The sequence below is a fragment of the Medicago sativa genome, chromosome 5 (assembly GCF_051527215.1).
Source record: "Medicago sativa cultivar Bolivia chromosome 5, Bolivia_mono, whole genome shotgun sequence".
In the NCBI taxonomy this organism is placed as follows: Eukaryota; Viridiplantae; Streptophyta; class Magnoliopsida; order Fabales; family Fabaceae; genus Medicago; species Medicago sativa.
In genome coordinates, this window is record NC_140753.1 from 25045797 (window position 1) to 25067846 (window position 22050).

At 34.8% G+C, this 22050-nt stretch overlaps 1 protein-coding gene across 2 annotated transcripts; it reads right to left on the reverse strand.

The window, feature by feature from the left end:
• Window positions 1–1640: 1640 nt before the first annotated feature.
• LOC146921277 (phospholipid-transporting ATPase 3-like) lies at window positions 1641–20371 on the reverse strand. 2 transcript variants are annotated; one of them, XM_085714698.1, is made up of 27 exons: window positions 20144–20371; window positions 18596–18661; window positions 17890–17951; window positions 16640–16721; window positions 15657–15767; window positions 14610–14687; window positions 14422–14518; window positions 12621–12727; window positions 12332–12397; window positions 10962–11083; window positions 10674–10767; window positions 10503–10580; window positions 10305–10421; window positions 9305–9451; window positions 9128–9232; window positions 7435–7577; window positions 6505–6606; window positions 6365–6428; window positions 6069–6281; window positions 4568–4733; window positions 4371–4450; window positions 4033–4272; window positions 3618–3839; window positions 3368–3535; window positions 2878–3240; window positions 2678–2784; window positions 1641–2201 (listed from the first exon to the last, which is right to left on the reverse strand). In XM_085714698.1, exons 1-27 carry the CDS (start codon window positions 20261–20263, stop codon window positions 1898–1900), a joined length of 3624 nt encoding a protein of 1207 aa, XP_085570824.1. In that variant the 5' UTR covers window positions 20264–20371; the 3' UTR covers window positions 1641–1897. The 2 variants fall into 2 exon arrangements, with proteins under 2 accessions (XP_085570824.1, XP_085570823.1); XM_085714697.1 differs by having other exon boundaries at window positions 10305–10580.
• Window positions 20372–22050: the final 1679 nt, after the last annotated feature.

The window sequence follows — 22050 nt, forward strand, 5'->3', positions numbered from 1 at the left end:
TATAAATAGTTTATTTATTCTTTTTTTATGATTTGGTGAAGAAAAAAAAAATTCTGTCAAAAAAAAAAAAATTCACCAAATCCTAAAAAAAAGAATAAATAAGCTGAAACGATGCTTTTAAAATCATCGAGTATTTTTCACACTTGTGCATAATTTTGACTATTTTTATTTGGAATATTAATTGACTATTTATCTGCAGTGAGTTTCACGTCAATATGTAGAGAGCTATTTTTATCTCTTCCTCTAATTTCTTGAAAACCGTGTCCTTTCGGATGAGCAGACTAGGGAAAAATAGTTTATTTGGGTGAGGGTGATTTTTAAGAGTCATGAGGTAGAAAAACAAGCTCCCCTAATTTTTATTATTACTGTTTTATTTTAGTACAATATTCTTACTGATTTTTATTCTCAAGAGCCTTGTCGTAATATTCCTTGATGTATTTACACTGATACATACGGGTATAAATTCCTGATATCGGTTAGGGGATTGTGAGTTTATGAAAGCATAATTGCTCTCGCTTGCATTTTTAAAATAATCCGAACTTGAATATAATAAAACGTTTATATTCAGTCGATCAGTATGGCGGACAACTTTTTTTTCTTTTTCCAATAATGATATACATTGACATCCACTTGTTGGTTTTACTCGTGGGATACCTAATTAATTCTGTTATAAAGTATGGTTAATTCGATTGAGTAATTGGGTTGATTCAATTCACAACCAAAATTGTGATTAATTCTTACCCTCGCTTACATGAATTTACCATAATTTTTAGCATAAATTAATATTTTTACATGTGATTAATCATGTCTCGCAGTTGTAGGTGTATAAAAAAGTGGGCAACACCCACAAACATTTTTCAATTTTCTCTTGGTAAAGAACTTTGGAGTAGAGTACGAATTTGAGTAGGAGATTGCTAGAAATTGTATTGATACCAACGTAGTGAGTGAATCAGTTATTACTACTATTACAAAGACAACAAGAAACAAAATAGTTGTAGATTGGAGCACATCCCTTAACAACCCACACAAACTAAAATTCGATGCTTGCATAACCCCTCAAAACTCAGACACATCCGACAATTACACCCATGTATTTCACGTCTCTTGTATATACAGGCCAGACATCATTCTCCTTTTTCATGCATCATTCTCTTCTATTCACCTTCAGACACATCCTCCAACTACACCCATGTATTTCACTCCTTTTGTATACATTCCAAACAAGGTTGCTAAAAAATGTGAAAACTGAAATATTAACTTAAATTGTCCGACAATTAAACGGACTTAAATTCTCTGTAGCGGCTGTTTTAGTGCATTTGCTGCAGTGCAGTTCAATTTGAATTCAGAGATTTCAAACTATTTTTCTCAATTAAATCAGCTACAGAAGCTACTACACCAGGGCAGCCACAACGAGAATCAAAGCACCAGCAAAACCCCGTAGCATATACATCTCAACCATTTAACTAACTTTTCCTCCCCATCTCACTGCACCAGACACCAATAGTTTGTGTAAGTATTTACCTTCTATATGGGACACATGCTGCATTTGACTTCGATATTCTGATTGCATGTGTCAAAAACTTAAAAACAGTTGCAAAAAAATTGTATGGAAAGTTACAGAAGCAAATTCGCAAAACCTCTAGGTATGAACGTTGGCTAACTTTCAAAAACTAGTGAAGTATATACATCTGTGATAATCCTTACGCTGCTCTAGTTCCCCCTATGAAAGAAACTACTGTCACAGGAAGAAAGACAAAATATGCGTAAATGAACAATATTTACCTAAATGAAAATGACCAACATTTGATTTGGCACATTCTAATTTTATAAACCTCCTATGGATGGTTTGCAAACTAAGACTAAAATGAAAGTACATGTACAACCATCCAACAACAAATTACTTTTTTTGTACATTCTTTGCCCTGGATCTTGTGCTAGCACGTCTTGCGACATCCCAGGCCTTTTGGGGGGCATGTATACCAAGCTGTGAAGCAAAAAATGACTCATAACCAGGCGAATCAAAAGCAAACCCTGTGTGCTTTGATACTTCACGTGGGAGTTGAGATATTTCGTGGCTTTTTTCGTCAGATGGAGTCTGGTTCCCTGACTCTAGCAGTCGGACACTGGCAGAGTCATGATTCTCATGTCTATGCAGTTCTTGAATAATTTGATAATCATAAGGGAAGAACCATCTCTGAACCCTGCAACATAGATATTGCAACATAATTATCAGTTGACCCTCCCAAGCTATGTGGTACTACCATATATGCAATTGACATAAGTTTCTCGTTTAATTGACATGTGTGTGTGTCACATCCATAAAATAAATTGGCTGTCACCTTAAAGGGCACAACATATCATGATTACCACAAAAGATCATGATACAACAATATTATCATCAACTAATCATCCGTAGAAAAATTTACTAGTTCTTGAGAGTCAAAACTAGGACCCTTTAGCTTTCGTAACAGGTTGGCTTCCAAAAGATGACTCAACTTGGATATTTTAAAAGAAAGCTTCATGTAAATGAGAATTTGAAATGTCCGTGCAAAAGTGATCCATCCTTGTGCATCATGATCTAGTGTTCCAGAACAAGATTGATCCAACAGCATAATAATATCTCAATAAAAACAAGCAAGACAAAAATATGAATCAAGACTTCAATTTTGAACCTTACCCTAGATAAAGAAAGTCACAAAAAAGTGCCGCAACAGGGACAAGAATTAGCATAATGTAGAAATACGACGTACTCATCAAGACATATATGACAAAATACACATTCTCCTGCAGGTACATGTAATATAACTTGAGTTAATTATGCCCAAAGGATAATAAGGAAAATATCAAAGTATATTCTCCAATAAACAGAAAATTCACCTGTCGATCATAACGAGTTCTGATCCCCGAATATAAGAAAACAAAAAGAAACCATCCTAATATACTTCCACCAACACTAATATAGTGCCATCTTGTGATTGAATTACAGTTCATCAGAAGTCGAAAGTTAACAGTTACTACAACACATGTGAAGGCCATAGTACTAACATCCCAGAGTCCAAATATCTTGCCATCTGAATTTTTAGCACTTAAACTTGAAGCACTCACAAAATAGAAGAATATTAGAGACTGGTAAACGGAAAGAACGGCCCTTATAGCCACAACTCTCCATTTGAAAAAGACATCTCTTATTCCATCCATGTATAGTTCCGGATACTTCATGGATAGAGATGCACTAACATCCTGCAGAGGTACAAGTAAAATAATCAGAAACACGTAATCATCTGGAAATAAAACATCTAATAAAGCTAGTATGTGTTTCTGTAGGGGGAAAAACCATAGATCCAGATGATTAGAGAGAATGTGATACCTTGTCATATAGGCCAACCATGACCACAGGAAGCGCAGTGAAGATAACATTATACAATGACTGAAACCAATCATCATAGAATCTCTGGCCGGAAAACCCAGTTTGCAAGTTAAACCAAAACTGAGTAAGAGTGAAAGTGAGATTCTTGTAAAAGAAGTACATCACCACCTGCAATAACTAATTTTTAAGGATGCTACAACCAAAAAAAGGAGCTACAGAAATAATTGTTTAGTTCACAAAGACAAGACACCTGGCATATTCGAAGATATGACCACCGGCCATGAACAAGAAGTAAATCTGCAAGGTAACGAAACTGTGCAATTGCAAAATCACTAGCCATTACGGCTTGCATACCCTCCATCCCGCTTATTCCAACACCAACATGAGCAGCTTGAATCATGCTAACATCATTGGCTCCATCACCAATACCAAGTGTTATTTTCCGCGCACCTTTCTTGACCAAAGTTGTGACCTGTAAGCACATGGAGTTATAAGCCAAACAACCCCAAATTCAACAAGGCAAGTAACTCAAGCATGTCTTTTAAATAGGATATAATTGATTAAGAACTACCTTTGTTGACTAACATAAACCCTACAAAACAACTAGAATATTAATAATGTTAGCAGAAATACCAAAGTCATTGGCATTGATGCAGGAATTTTACCTGTGCTTTCTGCAAAGGAGAAACTCGGCAGCAAACAACAGCATGGCAATTCAAACTCAAATTCAGCAGCATGACTCTCAAACTTGAATCCAGTGCATACATTAGACATTTTCCATCAATTACAAGTGCTAATTTTGGTGCAGATAGAGAACTAAAATAGCTCTGTACTTCCTCAAGGCACTTCTTCAGCTCTTTCATAACTTCTTCTCTAATAAATCGCGCAGTTTCTACTTGGTCCCCCTAAAGAAATTATAAAACAGTACTGACAATCAGAAATATAAGAACTATGATTACATCAGTAAAACATATAAACATATAAGTTAAAATATAAAGCTTACCCTGTCTTCAACTTCTCTAATTGCATCAGTTTCTGAACTGATAATGAATTGCTTCATCTCATTGTTTATTAAATTGCAAGCTGCAGGCAAAGGGTGGAAACACAAATATAAAATAAGTAACGACTAAATTTTAATCATGCACAAAACAATCAACCATCAATATACAGAAAATCTGCCTCCACGTGAAGCAGACTCACCATAGGCAATATTGATTGCTGTTTCAATCTTGTCCCCTGTAAGCACCCAAATTTTTATGCCAGCTCTTTGAAGAGTGTCTATGCAGGCTGGTACTCCATCTTGAAGCTTGTCTTCTATGGCAGTGCTACCAATCAAAATGAGATCATTTTCTATAAGTTCTGCCACCTATATTATCTCCATAGGCATCAGTATAAACACACTAATTCAATTAGTGAAATATGTGAAAATAATCATGCATTTCTGCACCAATCATTCATGATTGGGTGCATAGGATATAAATAACTAGATTATGATTAGGTAGTTTTTTAATATGCAGTTAAAAAAAGATCATTAGAATAAAAAATATAGTTCCAACGAGAATAGCATGTTTATTTATTTCTGATCAACTGAAAACCCTAGTCATATTTGTTGTGGACACCTTGGAATTCCGTCATTGAAGCCTCTAGCACCTTCATTATGCTGTGTGTCTGGAGGTGTCTTGACATGTAGTCCTTATAAGGTTTGGATAATCCTCACCTCTTGAGCTTACTTTTGGGTTGAGTGCCTAGCACAATTTTTTATATGGTATCCGAGCCTATTCTAGATTTGATATTGGGCAAACCACATTTTCCCACACTTCAGATTTCTAGCTCTAGACATTAAAGGTATGTTGAAAACCGTGGTCGCCTTCATAGCCACATTTGCCGACCTCTATTGCAGCTTCAAGCACCTTCATTGTGCTAGGCATAAGAGGGTGTTGGGGTCCCACACTGACAATAGGTAGTGCAATTACCAGCTTAACGCATATGAGTATGGGTAATTAACAAAAAAACTCAATGGGTTTGGAAGAGAGTACCCTAGTACTGACATCACCCATACCCACACATTTAATTATGATTAATTTGTTAACAATACAGATACAAAATCAAGAAAGAGAATGAGAATAACAACGTAGGCTAGGGTTTCATAAAATATCAATAGCTTAATATTACAAAAGGTCAAGAGAATATATAATAAAACCTAATGGACTCTAACTTACTAATATAAAGGCCCAATAACTTAAGCCCAATATTTTATTATCTAACAATATCTATAAAAAATTCAATTTAAATTTAAGAATTTGTTGTTCTAGAAGTTTATTGTTCTAAAAATTCAAAAACAAGAAATTTGTTATATTTAATAATCTCCTTATGTTGCATTTTAACTTGGTAAATAGTTTTATATGTAATGCTTTATAATAAGGTTTGAATAATCTTTTAAATAGTTTTTTTAATGAATTTTTTAAGCAGAGTTACTTTTTGATTGATTTTTCATAGTTAATTAAAGCGCAGTGCAGGCGACGGTTACATGTATTAAAATCGATGCCCACAAGAGTATGGGTATGAGTACTATAGTACGCCATCCAGACCCTACCCAATGTCATCCTAACCCATTTATGTTCACAAAAATTTGCCAAAAAACAAAATAATATTGAGGTTAATATGCACATGAAAAGCTACCAGAGCAGAGGATAAAATGCACCTCATCTAACTTCTTTTCCCGATCACTTAGAGAGGATTTAGCTTGAAGGAATTTCTCATTCCAGCTTTCATAAACATCAGGATGTAATTCTTTGTACGCTAGGCATAATGTGCGTAGACCAGCTGATCCAAACTGTTCCAAATGCTCTCTAGTAACTTTTTTAATATGATTAGAACCATCAACTAATCTCTCATAGATTACATTGTCAGCACCCTGTGAAAAGCAAGATTGGGAAGATATTACCTTACTATCCAAAGTCATGCAATTTTAACCTTAAAGTCTCAATAAATTATTACCTTACAGTACAATACAAGCTTCCCATCTGGATAACGGCACACAACCGATTGACGCTTCCTTGTACTGTTAAGGAAACAAAAATTACAAGTGCTACCTAAAATCTTGAAACCATGTACCAAAAAAGGAGATAGATGAGTACCTGTTAAACTCAAGCACATTCAGAATCTCATACGAGACATCTTGAATTTTGTCCATCTTCTCAGCATGAGATTCACGAATATATATCTTTGTAGGTGTACGTCTGGCAAGGAATAATACTGATTAGGATCAACTCAAACTGCAATCGCCCTAAAACTCAATTGCTCTATCAAAAAACTGGTACCAGAACCAAGAATCGATGTGCATATTTAGGCTGGGTACAAGGAATAAAATTGCTACTTGAGCTTCTAAAATGAAGGCTAAACTCAGACTCAGCTTTCAGAAGATAAGACGAAGTAAACATCACACCCTTTATAATCATAGAACAAATTTTGTAATAAAATCCGTAGAATTTCAGATAAACTCATCCTCACAAAACCCACTAGTAAGGTGAAGACAGCCCAAACATTATATGAAGCACAAGCAGAGTATGAGATCTCATTTCAATCAAGTGTCTTACATGAAGCACAGGAATTTGATTGCATAATTTTTTACTTGCTTACATTTCTGCATAGCTAGACCTGACAAAGGAGGACTCTAATCCGAATTGAATAAATTTAGGCGAGGTCATGTGAAGGGATCAGTGAGGAGCATGACAAGTTGACAACCAGTTATTCATCGGACAGTATTAGAGACTTGTGTTAGAGAATATCTATTACATAGCAGTACATATAGGAGAATCCGGGGATATCATGATCTCGTGGATTATATTGTAGTCAGATCTTCCTTTAGTATGTGTATTTTTTATTCTTGTTTATTTCAAAGAGACATTATTGCAACCCCCTCTATTTAAACAGTCGTAGACTGCTTAATAAATCACAACAGATTTTACCCATTCTTCTCTACAGTACAAATTACCCATATAAGCTGTATGCAGCATAAAAATTGAGGTAAAATGATACAAAAATTTACACACAAAAGAAGTCTGAACCTGTAAAAGAAAAAACCAAAGTTTTTTGCAGCAATAACCAAAGCAGCCTCATCAGGTGATGCAGCTTGATATCTGATCTTTTCAGGGAACTCGTCTCCCTCAGGAAGCACAGTATGACAAATAGCAAGGCATCTGAAGAATTCCTACATAGCCATTTTTTTAAATTAAATAAATAAAATTGTTTCTTCATGTCATGTAATGTAACAAATTTAACAACAGTGCAACATCGGAGCTACTGAATGCATGTATAAACATATTGAAAAAATAGCAGCCAAGTGCTTAAAAAAAGGCAAGGTTTAGTAAAAGAGAAATGAAATTTATACAACATGAATCAACTTCTCTTCCAGTAACTGATAGAATTCTAGACCCTCATCCAAGATGTGTCGCTACAAACTATACTCAAGACTTGGTTGCAATTAAACAGAAAACCTAATTATTACAACAACAAAAAATAGGCCTTTGATATTCTTTCTTTTAGCAATTGAGAATTAGAAAACCAAAAGATTATCGACACATAAAATTTCAGCAAAACTAACATCCAACAATATACTACTGTTGAAATTTGGGGCCTAACTCATCCTTACAAAACCGGCTTGCAAGGTGAGGAGTGCCTCCTCTTTATAAACTCTTCTCAGGAGTGCTATCTATCCGATGTGGGACTAAATCCACACCCTCAAAGACAACACAATGAAGGTGTTGGAGGCTGCAATGAAGGCTAACCAAAGGTCGCAACTTAGGCGACTAGGGGCGGACCGCAATTAAGGCGGAATTTCCAACACACCCCCTCACGCTTCAGCCCAGCCCAATGGAAGCGTGGACGGTGCGGGAAGCCCAACGGTAGATCTAGGATAGGCTCTGATACCATGTTGAAATTTGGGGCCTAACTCATCCTTACAACACCGGCTTGTAAGGAGAGGAGTGCCCCCTCTTTATAAAATCTTCTCAAGAGTGCTATCTATCCGATGTGGGACTAAATCCACCCCCTCAAAGACAACACGATGAAGGTGTTGGAGGCTGCAATGAAGGTTAACCAAAGGTCGCAATTTAGGCGACTAGGGGCGGACCGCAATTAAGGCGGAATTTCCAACAACTACCATGCAAATTTTGCAATTGAGTGCAGGTGTATAGAACATTTTCTAAAATAAAAAACCCTTTATGAGAAATTTCCAAGTACAGAAGTCACATAAGAAATAGACATTGCTTGATGAAAATATTGGCACAAAATTTACACGCTAAAATATAATATAGAGCTACATAACTGTTGGTATTGTGAATATATTGTGCAGTTTTTAAAATCTCAGATGCTCAAATACATAAACACAAAATTCTAGGAAACTGAGTTTCTAAATATGCAGCCCAGTCATACAAGCGCCTTGCATTAAAGTTCCAACAAATTTTAGCTGTAGATAAATCTTGTTACTTTAAGATCTATATCAACCAATAACCTATAATATTGTAATAAAGGATAAGCAAGGAGCTAGCCGACTAAATAACCTATAATATTGTAATAAAGGATAAGCAAGGAGCTAGCCGACTAATTTACCATTATAAACAAAACACACTAAGAAAAGTACAAAGCTATATATAGATCATCCTTACTCAGTACAAATCAAATATACAAACCATGTAAAACAAGCAAAATTGAAAGCTTAAAAACTGTTGTCGCAGATTCAAGTTGAGAAATATGATTTACCTTGCAGCTATCAGGATTCGGCTCATTCCTCCAAGCTCCTCTCATGAGCCTAGCATCATCAAAATTGAAACCCCTCTCTCGCACTGCATTGGGTGAAATATTTTCCTGCAAAGAAAGAGCAGTTCTTTTAGAATGACCACCCTTTGGCTACTTCTATTCAATGAACATGTGTACTACCTCTAGTTTTATGCCCCTACGCTCTGCTATTCCCTTTTCAATTTCAGTCACGCCATTTCCATACACCTCTCCTCCAATCGAGCACTTGAAGAACTCCATTAAGTTTCTTGTAAGAGTCCCAGTTTTGTCTGAGAAGATGTATTCAACCTATTCAAATCAGCCAAGTAAAACTGCATAATGCAACTCAGAAATGTGAAAAAAATATTACACACAAGCCTGCACAACAACTTTTGTAAGACACCACTTAATATATAGCTTTATTTATATTTAAGAATTATAAAAGTTGGGGAAGTGTTGGAGGAAGAGGAGAAAGGAGAAAACAAAAAGAATCAAGCACACAACGATTCCAAACCATAAAAGCTATATATCTAACAAAAAGAATCAACCATAACGACATGAGATAATACTTGAGGGCAGGATTAATCTATCAAAAAGCTACTTAAAACAACATTGATTTTATGAAAAGGACCCTCCCACGTACAGACACTGAAAGGAAGACACCTTAGAATAAGTAAGACGATCCCATAGGAAGAAGTCAGATCTATTTGTTGAGAAAAAAGAGAGTAAAGAGGTACTTGAGACTGAAATTCTTGTCTATATTATGTGAGGGGAGGGTACATATATATACACACGAGTCTCCTAATCAATCCCAAGAATTAGGATAAGAATCAACGAAGAAAGGAATTCTAAATAAATATAATCAGGACATTTATCGCACAATATCCTAACAGGTACTAAACCTATTTACAATATCTCTACGCTCCGCCTCTAGATGGTGCCCGTGCATATTATATGTATTCATCTTTTGTCACACAGAAAGAATCTTTTCTCTAATCCTATTTACAATATCAGACTTACTACACTAACTGGAAAAGATATGTCTGGTTTGATCGTGGAAAATATTTGAATCCATGTGCAATCCTTACACATCCCACAGCTTAAACAAGTGAGCTGTTGCAACTGCTTTTCTGTCGAGAAAACGAAATGTAGAACAACATACCTGTCCAAGTTCTTCATTCAAATTTGAAGTTCTGGCCAATGCTGGAGTATTGGTTTCATAGTGGTACATGCGCAAATCGTTGTTTATAAATTTAGTGGACTGAATAAATTTGATCATCTGATTCAACAACAAACACAAATTTACTTCTTCATCAAGACAGCAGCATTTATAAGGCATATAAATGGGTGAGACACAAACCTCTATCGATACATAGAGTGAAATGGGGATGATTGTTGAGTATAAAGTGATGAGGGTAAACATAGTCAGAAGAAAAACCTGAAAACATGGCAAGTAGAACCAACAGAAAGTAAGTCAAGAGGAAAAGAGATAAAGGAAATGACTGTTCGTCTCAATGTGAAATATATGTACCACAAATCTATTTCTTGGATTGAACTGTGCTAAGCCGTCCTCTTCTGATGAATCAAGATGCAAATAGAAATACTTCTTGTTTACAAAGATAGCACTGCAATTTTCACAAATCCACAAACATCATTCATAGATAAAGAGAATATAGTCATAGAAATTCTAATAATAACATAAATAAATCTAATGTAGTGTGTAAATAAAACTAGCCCCATCACCCTCTCAGTAGGGTTCTCACAAACAAACAGTTAAATAATTGAATGACAGGCGTGCTAATCGTTTTTACAAACACACCTGCCTATAGCTCCTATAAAACACATCATAAAGAGAGTTGCAAATAGAGTGAGTATGAGCTTGTCAAGCTTCCTCTCCAATGTACTTCTCTTGGAAGGAACATTCATAGCATTCATCATCACCTGAAATGTATTCCAAATGTCGTTAAAACAGTCTATGAACATTCACAGAAGGAAAATATGCTACTACTGCCACAAGGGGTAAAAACAACTATAAAAAACTATGAGGCAAATAAGGCCTAAGTAGTATCCAGCAACTTAGTCAAGACAACTCAAATTAACCCACACTCCATCAAGAAACTCACAAATAGTGTACAGAAACTTGCAAGTGGTGCTCACAATTTTGAGATACCATTGCTATAAACTTGCAAATAAATGCACATTTATCAAAACAACCATGAAGAAAGTGAACAGTTGTTCTCTCCTTTGCATACACCATCTTCACCTAAAAGAATAATCACGAACAGGGAGACATAAGGTGGTTTGGAGGAGGAATGTAGAATATAAGTGATAAGGAGGTCATGGGTTCAACTCCCCTCTCTAACAAAAATAACAACTAACTACTAACATTGGCCATTTCGTAAAATAAAATAAAAATAAAAGAATAATCACAAAATTTGGTATTGTTGAGACCCCACTTTGAATAGTGATACGACGTAACGGGTTTTATAAGTGGAAGGAATCTCTCACCTTACAAGCTGGTTTCATAGGGTTGAGCTTGGCTCAATCCATATTCTAAGACACTATTGGAGTCTATCCTAAATTCGTTTGAGCTACTCGTTATTGAGCACCTCGTTCACACTATAGATGTTCAATCTTGTGCGTGAGGGGAGTATTGAATTTGAAAGTTCCGCATTGGATACTGATATTTCCGGAGAGTTTTTATAAGTGAAAGGTATAACCTTGGCGCAACTGGTAAAGTTGTTGTCATGTGACTATAAGGTCACGGGTTCAAGTCCTGGAAACAGTCTCTTGTGTAAAAACAGGGTAAGGCTGCGTACAATACACCAAATGGTGGGACCTCTTCCCGGACCCTGCGTATGCGGGAGCTTCAGTGCACCGGGTTGCCCTTTTAAAGGTATCCTTCACCTTACAAGCCTATTTGGTGGGGTTGAGTTAGGTTCAACCTAAATTCAAAGAGGTACCATGTGAAAATTGAAGAGATGAAAGAAATGCTAATGACAATTGTGATTTATGACAACATCAAACAAGTGAACAACAGCAGTATGTCGTTAGCACTACATTTCAGCAATTAATGCACACTGCAATTACATTTTTATGACCATATTTTGACTAAATGCAAGACCAGGGACTAGAAATTTGAAAGAGGTGTCAATGAATCATCATTCGGCATCATCTCATAGTAGAAACCTTTGTTTCATGTCCTGTGAAAATAACAACCCCAACAATATGTCCTGTATTCCTGAGGCTGCATCCCTGAAAAATTAGGAAATTTCAACATGTCAATACCAGTTTGGTTACACAAGTAGTACAAAACATAAGTATTTGTCATTGTTATTAAGCAATATCTAAAGTTTTCAAAATATATCAAGAAGTGAACTTCATAAGTCCTATTACTTGCAACAGTTATGGCTTATCACTATTTAACAAATGGTACAAGAGCTCAAAATAAAAAATAACAGAAAAAAATATATCATACTCGCAACAGAAGTTGATTTGGACTGAGAGGAAGTGTTTGGTCTTGAATTATAAGATTTCCGGTGAAGGTATACAATGAATTGTTTGGTTGTTCACACTGAATTTCACCTGCAAGTTGTTTAAGAAATTACACATCATAACTTAGAACTAAATGGTTCATAAGTGAAGTTTTGCGAAAACCATGATGACTGTAAAGTGTTTTTGAGTAGCAGTAGGAAGAAAGGAGAATAGTTTCCCCTGAAGTTTTATTTATCACAATTCACAAGAGAAAATGGTTGCACAAGAGAGCTATTCACCCCTCAAAAAGGATATCCAGTGGATACAAGTATTTTCCAAACAGATCCCTAAAACAGAAAGCAAAATCTTATTTATAGAGCTTTCTATACAATCTCAAGCATAGCGACCTATGACAGAAAACTAACAACCTAACTAACTATAACTACCATAAAAAGAAAATTAAACAACTAATACAGAAGCATAAACTAATTCCTATTTCTAAACTTCTTCCTGTAATAGACTTGCAGAGTCCTTTTTGTTGGTTCCTTACTGTCTTGCCTAAGAGTAACTGACCTATATCAATCTGATTTCTGATATGAATTGTGCCTTATACCTAAAGAAATAAAAAACGAAGACATTCTTGAAAAGCCCCACAAAGTTCTGTAGTGTATGGACAATCACAATTTAGGAGTTCCTAGAAAGTTTGGGAAAATTTACCAGCATAGTACAAGGTCAACACATAAGTAGTAGGAGAAAAAATTAGGATTTTTGTAGCCAGAGTTAGTGCTCAGCCAATGAGCAGCAGAGATGCCATGTGAAAGAATTTCTGGATTTATGGAAACTAACAGGGGAATAGTGACAGAATTAGGTCCCTGGTGATGGTAATACTAGAAATTAGAATAACATGTTGACATAAAGTACTTGAGAGAAACTGTGTATGTTGGCTGTAACTGCTCTCTTCTTTGTAGTGTGATGGTGATAAATCACATATATTCAACAGCTAACTCACATCCTAATCATGAGCCAACAATCAGAAATCATCATAATTACAGTTAAATGTGTGACGATTATATTTGATGCAATTAACCAGTATTGTTAGGGACATTTCTATGGTCCCATATGTTCAGCTCAGGTAAATATAATTTGCTCTAGCATCAAATACTGTTAATCAGAAATCGTCATAACAATCAGAAATTGACATAACTACAGTTAAATCGTCCCGTAAGTTCATATCAACTGGTACCTGCAGGGACATTTGATGTGTTGGGGCACGGGATTGCCTACTTCTCCACACTTAAGGAGTGTGGTTCTCACCACTAGGCTATTTGAACGGGACAAAAAAAGCTGTAAGGAGTTCATAATAAATTAATAATTATTCATACAAGGTGGAAGGATAATCTCTACATTTTTTTTGGGAACTCGGTATCCGGATCGAGGGCTGACTAATCCGAGGGGTCCAATCCCACCGTCCACTTATTGGGAGCCCATTTAAACCCAAAGCAAAGCTCTGTATGGACTAGCCCACAGGGGGCAATCGAACCTGAGACCTTCAGAGGAGCACACTGCAAGGTCCCAAGCCAACACCACTCAAATAGAGTCAAACAGTATCGATGCAAGAACAGTTATATTTACCATCAAAGCTACAAAGAAAAATCTGAGAATCAAAGATAAAAAAAGTAGTTGGTAGGTTCATCAAGTATTCTTCAATAACAAATCAAATGCACCACATAGAATCATGGAAAATTATAAGAAGGTAAATCAATGATGATGCTCAAAAAACGTAGGTCAATCAATAAAATCTGAACCTTTAAATTCAGATGCCTTCTCTGGAGTCACATAATCCCAAGTCTTTTCCAATGCTTTTCTAATCTTCAAATTGGTTTCCCCATCCAAATTAGCAGTCTATAACCCAAAACTCAGGATTAATAAACTGCGATGACTGCCCAACGAATGACAAAACAACACAATTTTAGATTGAAATGAATGAATAAACCTCGATGTAGCAGACGCCATCTACATTTGTACTAGCTAGGAAAAGCAAATCTGCAGGAATGAATCCATCCTGCTTAACCTGCAACAAAGAACAAAGTTATCTTCACTGTAAATAGAAACACCCACGATGAAGTCAATAAAAGCAGCTTGAGAAAATGAATTGCAGTGGACTCAGATTACATACATCTGCAAGACTGCAACCAAAACTAACAGGAACAATTTAAAATATTGACAAACGAATTTTATAACATAAAAATAATTAGTTTAACTCCCCAGCCAATTTCCTTATGACCAATAGAAAAAGAAAACCACACAAAAAAGTTGTATATGAAAAGCAATATTTATTCAGAAACAGACACTTCAATATGCAAATAAAATCCCACATGAGCACATACTTAACAAGAATTCCAACCCCATTGATCTATGAACTCTACTCATACTGCTGCAACCACACACAGGAAATAGCAGAAAGTGGGATGAAACATGGACAAGAGATCATTCTTACTAATATTGAATGACACAAATCTGGAAAAACAACTGTCATCTAGATATGGGTCAGGGATGATAATAAGGGATTTCTCTTGCAAGATAATGAGAAGTTTATCAGTTGTAGGAGGAAAAGGCATTATTTTGAACATGTAAAACAGAGATTCTAGGCACAAATATTACTCCCTCTGTCCCTAATCTTTATTCCTTTAAGCTTTGGACACGCATATTACGAAACAATAAATTTAGATAAATATAAAAAAATTTACCCTTAATTTGTTTTATAGAAGTAAAATTCATTTAACGCATGCTTTTGGATTTGTATGTATACAAAGGGAAAAGCATGTTTAATTGCATCTTGGTTCAGTAAAACAACCAAAGTTTTGGGACAAAAACAAAAAGCTAAAAAGTCCAAAGATTAAGGATGGAGGGAGTATAATCAACAAGTGATTTGAAAGCATACAGCCTATTACCAGTTTACTATTGATAATGCCCTTGTAAGCACAAGTTCAAGATGCAAATATGTCAAAATAAGATATTAACATAAATATACTTCACTCACCTTAACAATGTCGCCCACTTGCAATTTTTTCCACGATATAGACACCCACTCTTTGTCTTGCAAAATATCTATCATGTTATTGTTTATGGCCATGTCATTTTGAAAACGTTTCTGTTGAACACAATTTAAGAAAACTAAATAAATAACCTGAATAATTTAGAGTGAGTAACTTGTATTACTCAACGAAACTATACAAACTTATATACAAGAGAGAATATGTCTAAAAAATGAAAATAAGAAAAAGAACCTACTATGACTAGGGAACTTAAACAAAGGTGATAAACATAAATAATAATAATCTTGATTACGATTATAATCAACGAAATCAATAAGAGGAATAGAGACCCACTACTACTTCCATGATCAAAAAAAAGGTCGACAATATTTAATTAAGGATGCCATCAGAAAAATTCAAGATGTTAAGTCATAACCATATAAGAAGGGGAGCCTTGAAGCAGCAGATGGAGTTGATTCTTGATACTGTGACTAGAAGATCGCGTGTTCGAGTCATGGAATCAACCTCATGCAAAGGTAAGGTAAAGCTTCCTACATCAGACTCCCTATGGGTTCAATCTTTGAGTGGAGCCTACCATGGAAGGAGCTTTGTAGCACTAAGTTACCCTTTTTATGAGGTCATAACCATGTCTCTTTTTGGTATTTTAAAATAATAAATTAAAACAGAAGAAAATACAAGGAATGTGGAAGTAAAGGGATACTCCATCATGAAAAATAGAAAACATTGGAAAAACTGTCAAATTAATCTGCACCCGGTACAAAAACCCGTTAATCTGCACACAAGTAAACTGCATAATAAAATGTTTATTTCTACCTAACTTTCTCCTATAAGATTGTTCTTTGGAATTTCCAACGAAATGCTACCAGAAAAATGAAACCACAGTCTCCTTGACCTCAAAGACTTGTGGAAAACTTATATAAAGAAGAAAACAATAACGATGCACAAGGAAAGCAAATAGCATTCTCACCCAATCCTCAAAAGCTTCCTTAATAAGAGAGAGAAGAAGCACCATAGATAGAGGAAGCACATTAGTAATCGGAGACACAGGGCTACAACATCAGAAAAAACATAATTATTAATTACAGTTATTCATCTTTTTAATACAGCAATTTGACTGATTTTGATTTACAGAAAATTACAAAGGCGCAGAGAAAATAATATGAATCACACAAACAGATCAAGTACATATTACTGATAGTAACCTTAACAATGATTAAAGCAATACAAAGAAGTATAATGCAAAGACAAAGTAAAACGGGACAAAGCAATAAGTCGTATACGGGACAGAGTATCATAAATTCAATGTGAAAATTACAATCAAAATCAATAAAATCATAACAGTCTGTTTTATGTACAAAAAACATAAGGGACTAGACAGCACAAGAATAATTATTCCATGTTTGACTTAGTGGATGAAAAACACAACAAAACAAAGTTGACAAAGATCATCGCAAAAACCCAATATCTTGTTAGTCAGTGAACCATGAAACAACTTGTGTCATAAACAAACAAATTAAAAGACAAAAATACGCGTTCCTGCTAAAGAATTTTGTCCTCTCTTTTATATCTCTCATAAAATGTCTTCAAAACAAAAATAAAATTATATATATATATATATATATATATATATATATTGTAGTAAATTTCACATTATTTTGTTTGAATTGTCCATTGTCCACCAATTAAGAAACAGTTACTGTCTTGAAAATCAAGGATTTCCCTGGGATGATCTTATTTGTGTTTTAAAGTGTTTCAAGTGCACCCTAGAAATTGCTAAAAATTCAACATGACATCTATAAAAGCTTTATATAGAGTAGTTCAGCAAATGTAACTTCAGTTGAATTATCAATTTATCAACGAAAGCACTCAAGTAGTCATCTAGTAATAAGAAATCAGAAAGACCAAATTAAAAAAGAGGCTCATATCTTAAAAAACACGAGGCTCATATAATAAAACCATTGATGAAGGCTGCACTGGCATCAAGAAAGCCCATGTTTAGAGATAAAATTCCTTAACATAATGGTTCTTTCTAATAAGAACTAACGAGCTGGAAAAGCTACTGTCGACTATAGCCTATATCTGGAAGATAAGAGGTCAACTCAAGAAAATAAATTACTCCTGTTCCCCTTCGGTCAGTATACCCTTTTCTCACAATTTAGCTTGCGAGTAGCAAAACAACCATCTAATCTAATTGTGAATTAACTAACATCTACATACCTGATTGGTGTGGTAGAAAGAATAGAGATTGTAAGAAAATACAGATTAGCAACCCGCCTGAACTGCATGATAAACAGGAATTTCTATCGTTAGTTAAATAAAAGGATTGTTTAGTTAGAAACAGATTGAACTCATTGACTCATACAATTCAGTATAAATTAATTCAGGTACAAAAAACAGTAATAAATTATTTTGAGCCGTTATTGCTTTGACTTCACGACATTCAAATATTTTAAAACAATACCCAAAAGCCATTCTATTTGTGCCAAATAAATCAAAAAGCCACTGGACTCCACCACCGTGATTTTGCATCAATGATGATTGAAAGAAAGCTAATTTAAGAGTAACTAGAATAAAATGCCTTAAACAATCACATAACTTGAAAAAAGTGATATTCCAGGACTAGGGTGGCATTCTTAACACAACATCTACTTAGAACCAACCAGACAGATCTAATAAAATATTTAAAAATAGATTCATAAAAATTGTGAAAACTGAAAAGTGATCATATATATGACACCGTAAAGACAAAAGGCATGCCATCTGCAACAATCATCCTATGTACTTTGAAAAACAGGTGATGAATAAAGCTTCAGCACAGTGCAACAATTCATATAATGGCGGCCCAAGCTTGTAAGCTTTCAATAACTAATTGAATGCATCACACTCCCAAGAATCAAAATCAAAAAATTTAAAAGTAACTTACCTGTTCAAACAATCCTTTTGGCAAAAAAGTGAAAAAGTTGTACTTTGTAGTGGATATTGAATTCCCCTGGCATAATGTATATCAATTAACAAAAAATCTCAAGTATAAGTATGAGTGAATATACAATATAATATCATCCATGAAGCAGAAATCTCAAAAACATAATATAAGCGAACTTATTTCAATGATAAGTTCACCGAAATGACACTCCATTCTGTTTCAGTGTGTTCATAATTGTGCTAGATTGAAACTACACTCTTAAACAATATTCCTGTGCAATGTAACAGGCTATCTTCTTTCAAGTTTCAACCAATAAGTTCAGTAAAAGAACCGGAGATAAAGACACTGAAAGTTGATTAAGCAGTGCAAAATATTTCACAAAGTAGAATGCTATTACTCTTTCACCCTGTTAGAGATCACTAGGAACCGCTTAGTTCATAAAGAAAATGACTTTTCACTCTGAAAATATAAAGTATACATAAACTACCATAAACAACATGGCTCAACTGATAAAATCTAAAACTCAAGATTCCACATTCAACAACATTTCTCAATTTCAAACCAGTGTTGGTCATTGAGTATCGCAAAAAATATCAATTTGTTCTAATTTTGTGACGCTACATGGCTATAGGCTATAGTGCCACTAAAATTGTTATTTGGGGACACATTGTACTAAATAGTGTATCGCAAAACAATAGCAATTTGTCTAGACAAACAACAAATGTATCCTGCAAGTGACAAATCTCAAATAAGCCAAATATGTCCCAAAATAAGCATAAATTTAAATTTATGTTTTCAATGTAACCATAATTATTTTAATCCAATTCTTTTTTTTATTGTTACACATTTTAATCCAATTCTACCTCAAATTGATGCAACTGTATACATTATTCTCAAGTTAATTATGCTCAATTATGTATTTGCAATGATGTTAGGGTTTAATTCATATCGAAAGAGTTTTTACAATATAAATATAAATTAATCATAATTGTTAGGTCATTAAAAATAATTTTATCTTAATCATAATCACTTCTAAAGTCACACACATGATTGATTGTGATGTGTTGACAGCTATGAAGCACAAATACTTCTCAGATTAGGTGTGTCCCGATGTCGGATATGTATCATGATGTCTGACACGGACACCAACACGACACTGACACATGTGATTACATTGAATTATGCAAGTGTAAGTGTCAATGTGTTTGTGTCGTGTCCGCGTCTGAGTTCGTGCTTCATAGGCTGACAGTGTAAGTGCGTGACAATTAAACTCTAATATTTAATACACAATGGTCCTTCATTCATATACTTACCTATTTTCATAATCATTATAAAACAATGTAACACTCAAGATCAATATCGGAGTAATCAAAAATACTAATACAGAACAAAATTCATTGGAAAACGAACTCACACGAGTTCCAAAAACTAAAATCCTAAAATAAACAACGCAATGCCGAAATTATCAAGATTCTAGAGTTACGAGAATTTCGTTGGAGCAACGAAATTGGAAAAGTGCAATGCGATGAAGAAATCGAACGAGCAAACCTTGAATCTCAGATGATGATTGGCTAGACGATCGTTACAGAAGATGGTGCGGTTACCAGGAGCTTGAGGCTTGACTCGGCCGATTCGAACATTTCGAGATGAAGGAACGCTCTGGTTCATTGTGAAAACTGGAATTGATTTCAGAGAGAAAGAATGAAGAAGATGAAGGTTACGGTTTTGGTTATTCTGTGGCGAATATGAAGAAAGGATGAAACTGAAAGCGAAACTTAAAATGAGAGAGAGAGATTCGCTATTTAAACCTTTATTATTCTCTTCAGTTTTCGAACCCGCGCGTTCGTTCCACTTCATTTTAATTAATAAATACTCTTAGAAAAAAATAAATAAATACTTTGAGATTTTTTATTTTTATTTTTATTTCAACTAGATATCTTATAGTCGAACAACGCAATATATGACAAAGTTTTCTATAAAAAAAATTTAATATTACTGCATTTTAAAGGTTGAAATTGACTCGAAGATACTTTATCATCTCATTCAAGTTGTTCATGTATGAACAGGGGGTTTACCTCTTGAGCAGAGTGTATGTGTTAGAAGTCTAACATCGAGTAGATAAAAGTGCTCAGTGTGGCACTTAGGTCACGAGATTCTCCCAACTAATGAACTAATCTTTTGGGTTGGACTCTCTTCATGGACTTCAGTCCTAACAGTATGTCACTCGTTAATTATCTGTCTCATCGTGATAGGTTGTTTGTTCCTTCTCCAAGCAGCAGGGGTTGTGCCTGCAAACAACATTATAATGCTTCTGTTATGTCAACTCGAAAGAGGTTGTCATCTTCTGGTTCTGCTCTTGTTGAGACTTCCTATGTTGCTACTTATTTAGATTCTCTTTCTACTAGTTCTTATGTTCCAATAATGAAGGACACCTCAAAGAAAACCACAGAGCCCCGAGCTAGATAATTTACATGTGAGGAAATATTAGGGTTGTCAAGGTGGGTTGAAGTTAGGAGTGTCCACCCTATATGATTGGGAAAAGTATTTGCCCGAGTTTATTGATAATGGGGAATCCTGTTCCAAGTTAGTTTAGAATGTTGCCGATAATTATTCTCAGTTGATTAACCACCTAATGTAGAAAGATGATGATATGATGAATCAAGAAGGTGTTCCAAAGCCCATGTTAAGAAAAAAAAAATGTGAGCTAGAGAAGAAGGTGAGCGAAGTGGGTGATGCCTCTTAGCTGAAAATGATGAAGTCTGATTTTGAGAAGGTAAAAAAATGAAAAGTCCAATATTGAGAAGACCATAAAAAACCTTCGTAAATTATTGGAGTATGAGATCAAAATTCACGTGGGTGTTCAAAAGGTTGATTCAGACATTGAAGTTTAGATCGAAGGCCAAAAACTCCAAGTGAAAGGTTTGGAGTCTAAGGTGGACAAATTAAGGAAAGACAAAGGTTCCTTCGAGGAAAAAGTCGAGGCGGCAAAGGTGATAGTTCGTTTGAGGTTTTTATGCAACTGTATCGATCAGGCTAAGGTGATAGTTCTAGGTGGAAGCTTTGAGGCGCACTATACCAAAGTAGTACGATGTGGAGAAATTATAAGTGATGTTGATGAAGATGATAATGGCGATGGTGTAGGGGAAGAAAAGGAAATCAATTATGACGATGACGATGATGATGAAAAAGTAAAAGTTGTGGATGTTAATGCTAATGTGACCATGTCTGATGTAACGCCCTGGATATTAATCCAAGACATTACTTAAATATTATTTATTCATTAAAAAATGAGAGTATATTTTTCTTTTAAAAATAAATTAATAAAAGAAAATTAATAGATAGAAAAGATATCTAGAAGGTAACTATTGAAATCTTCTCTCTTATATGCATTTTTATTTTGTTTTGTTATGTTTTGCTGTGATACATTTTGTTTTGCTAAATGTTGAGTCGCCTAT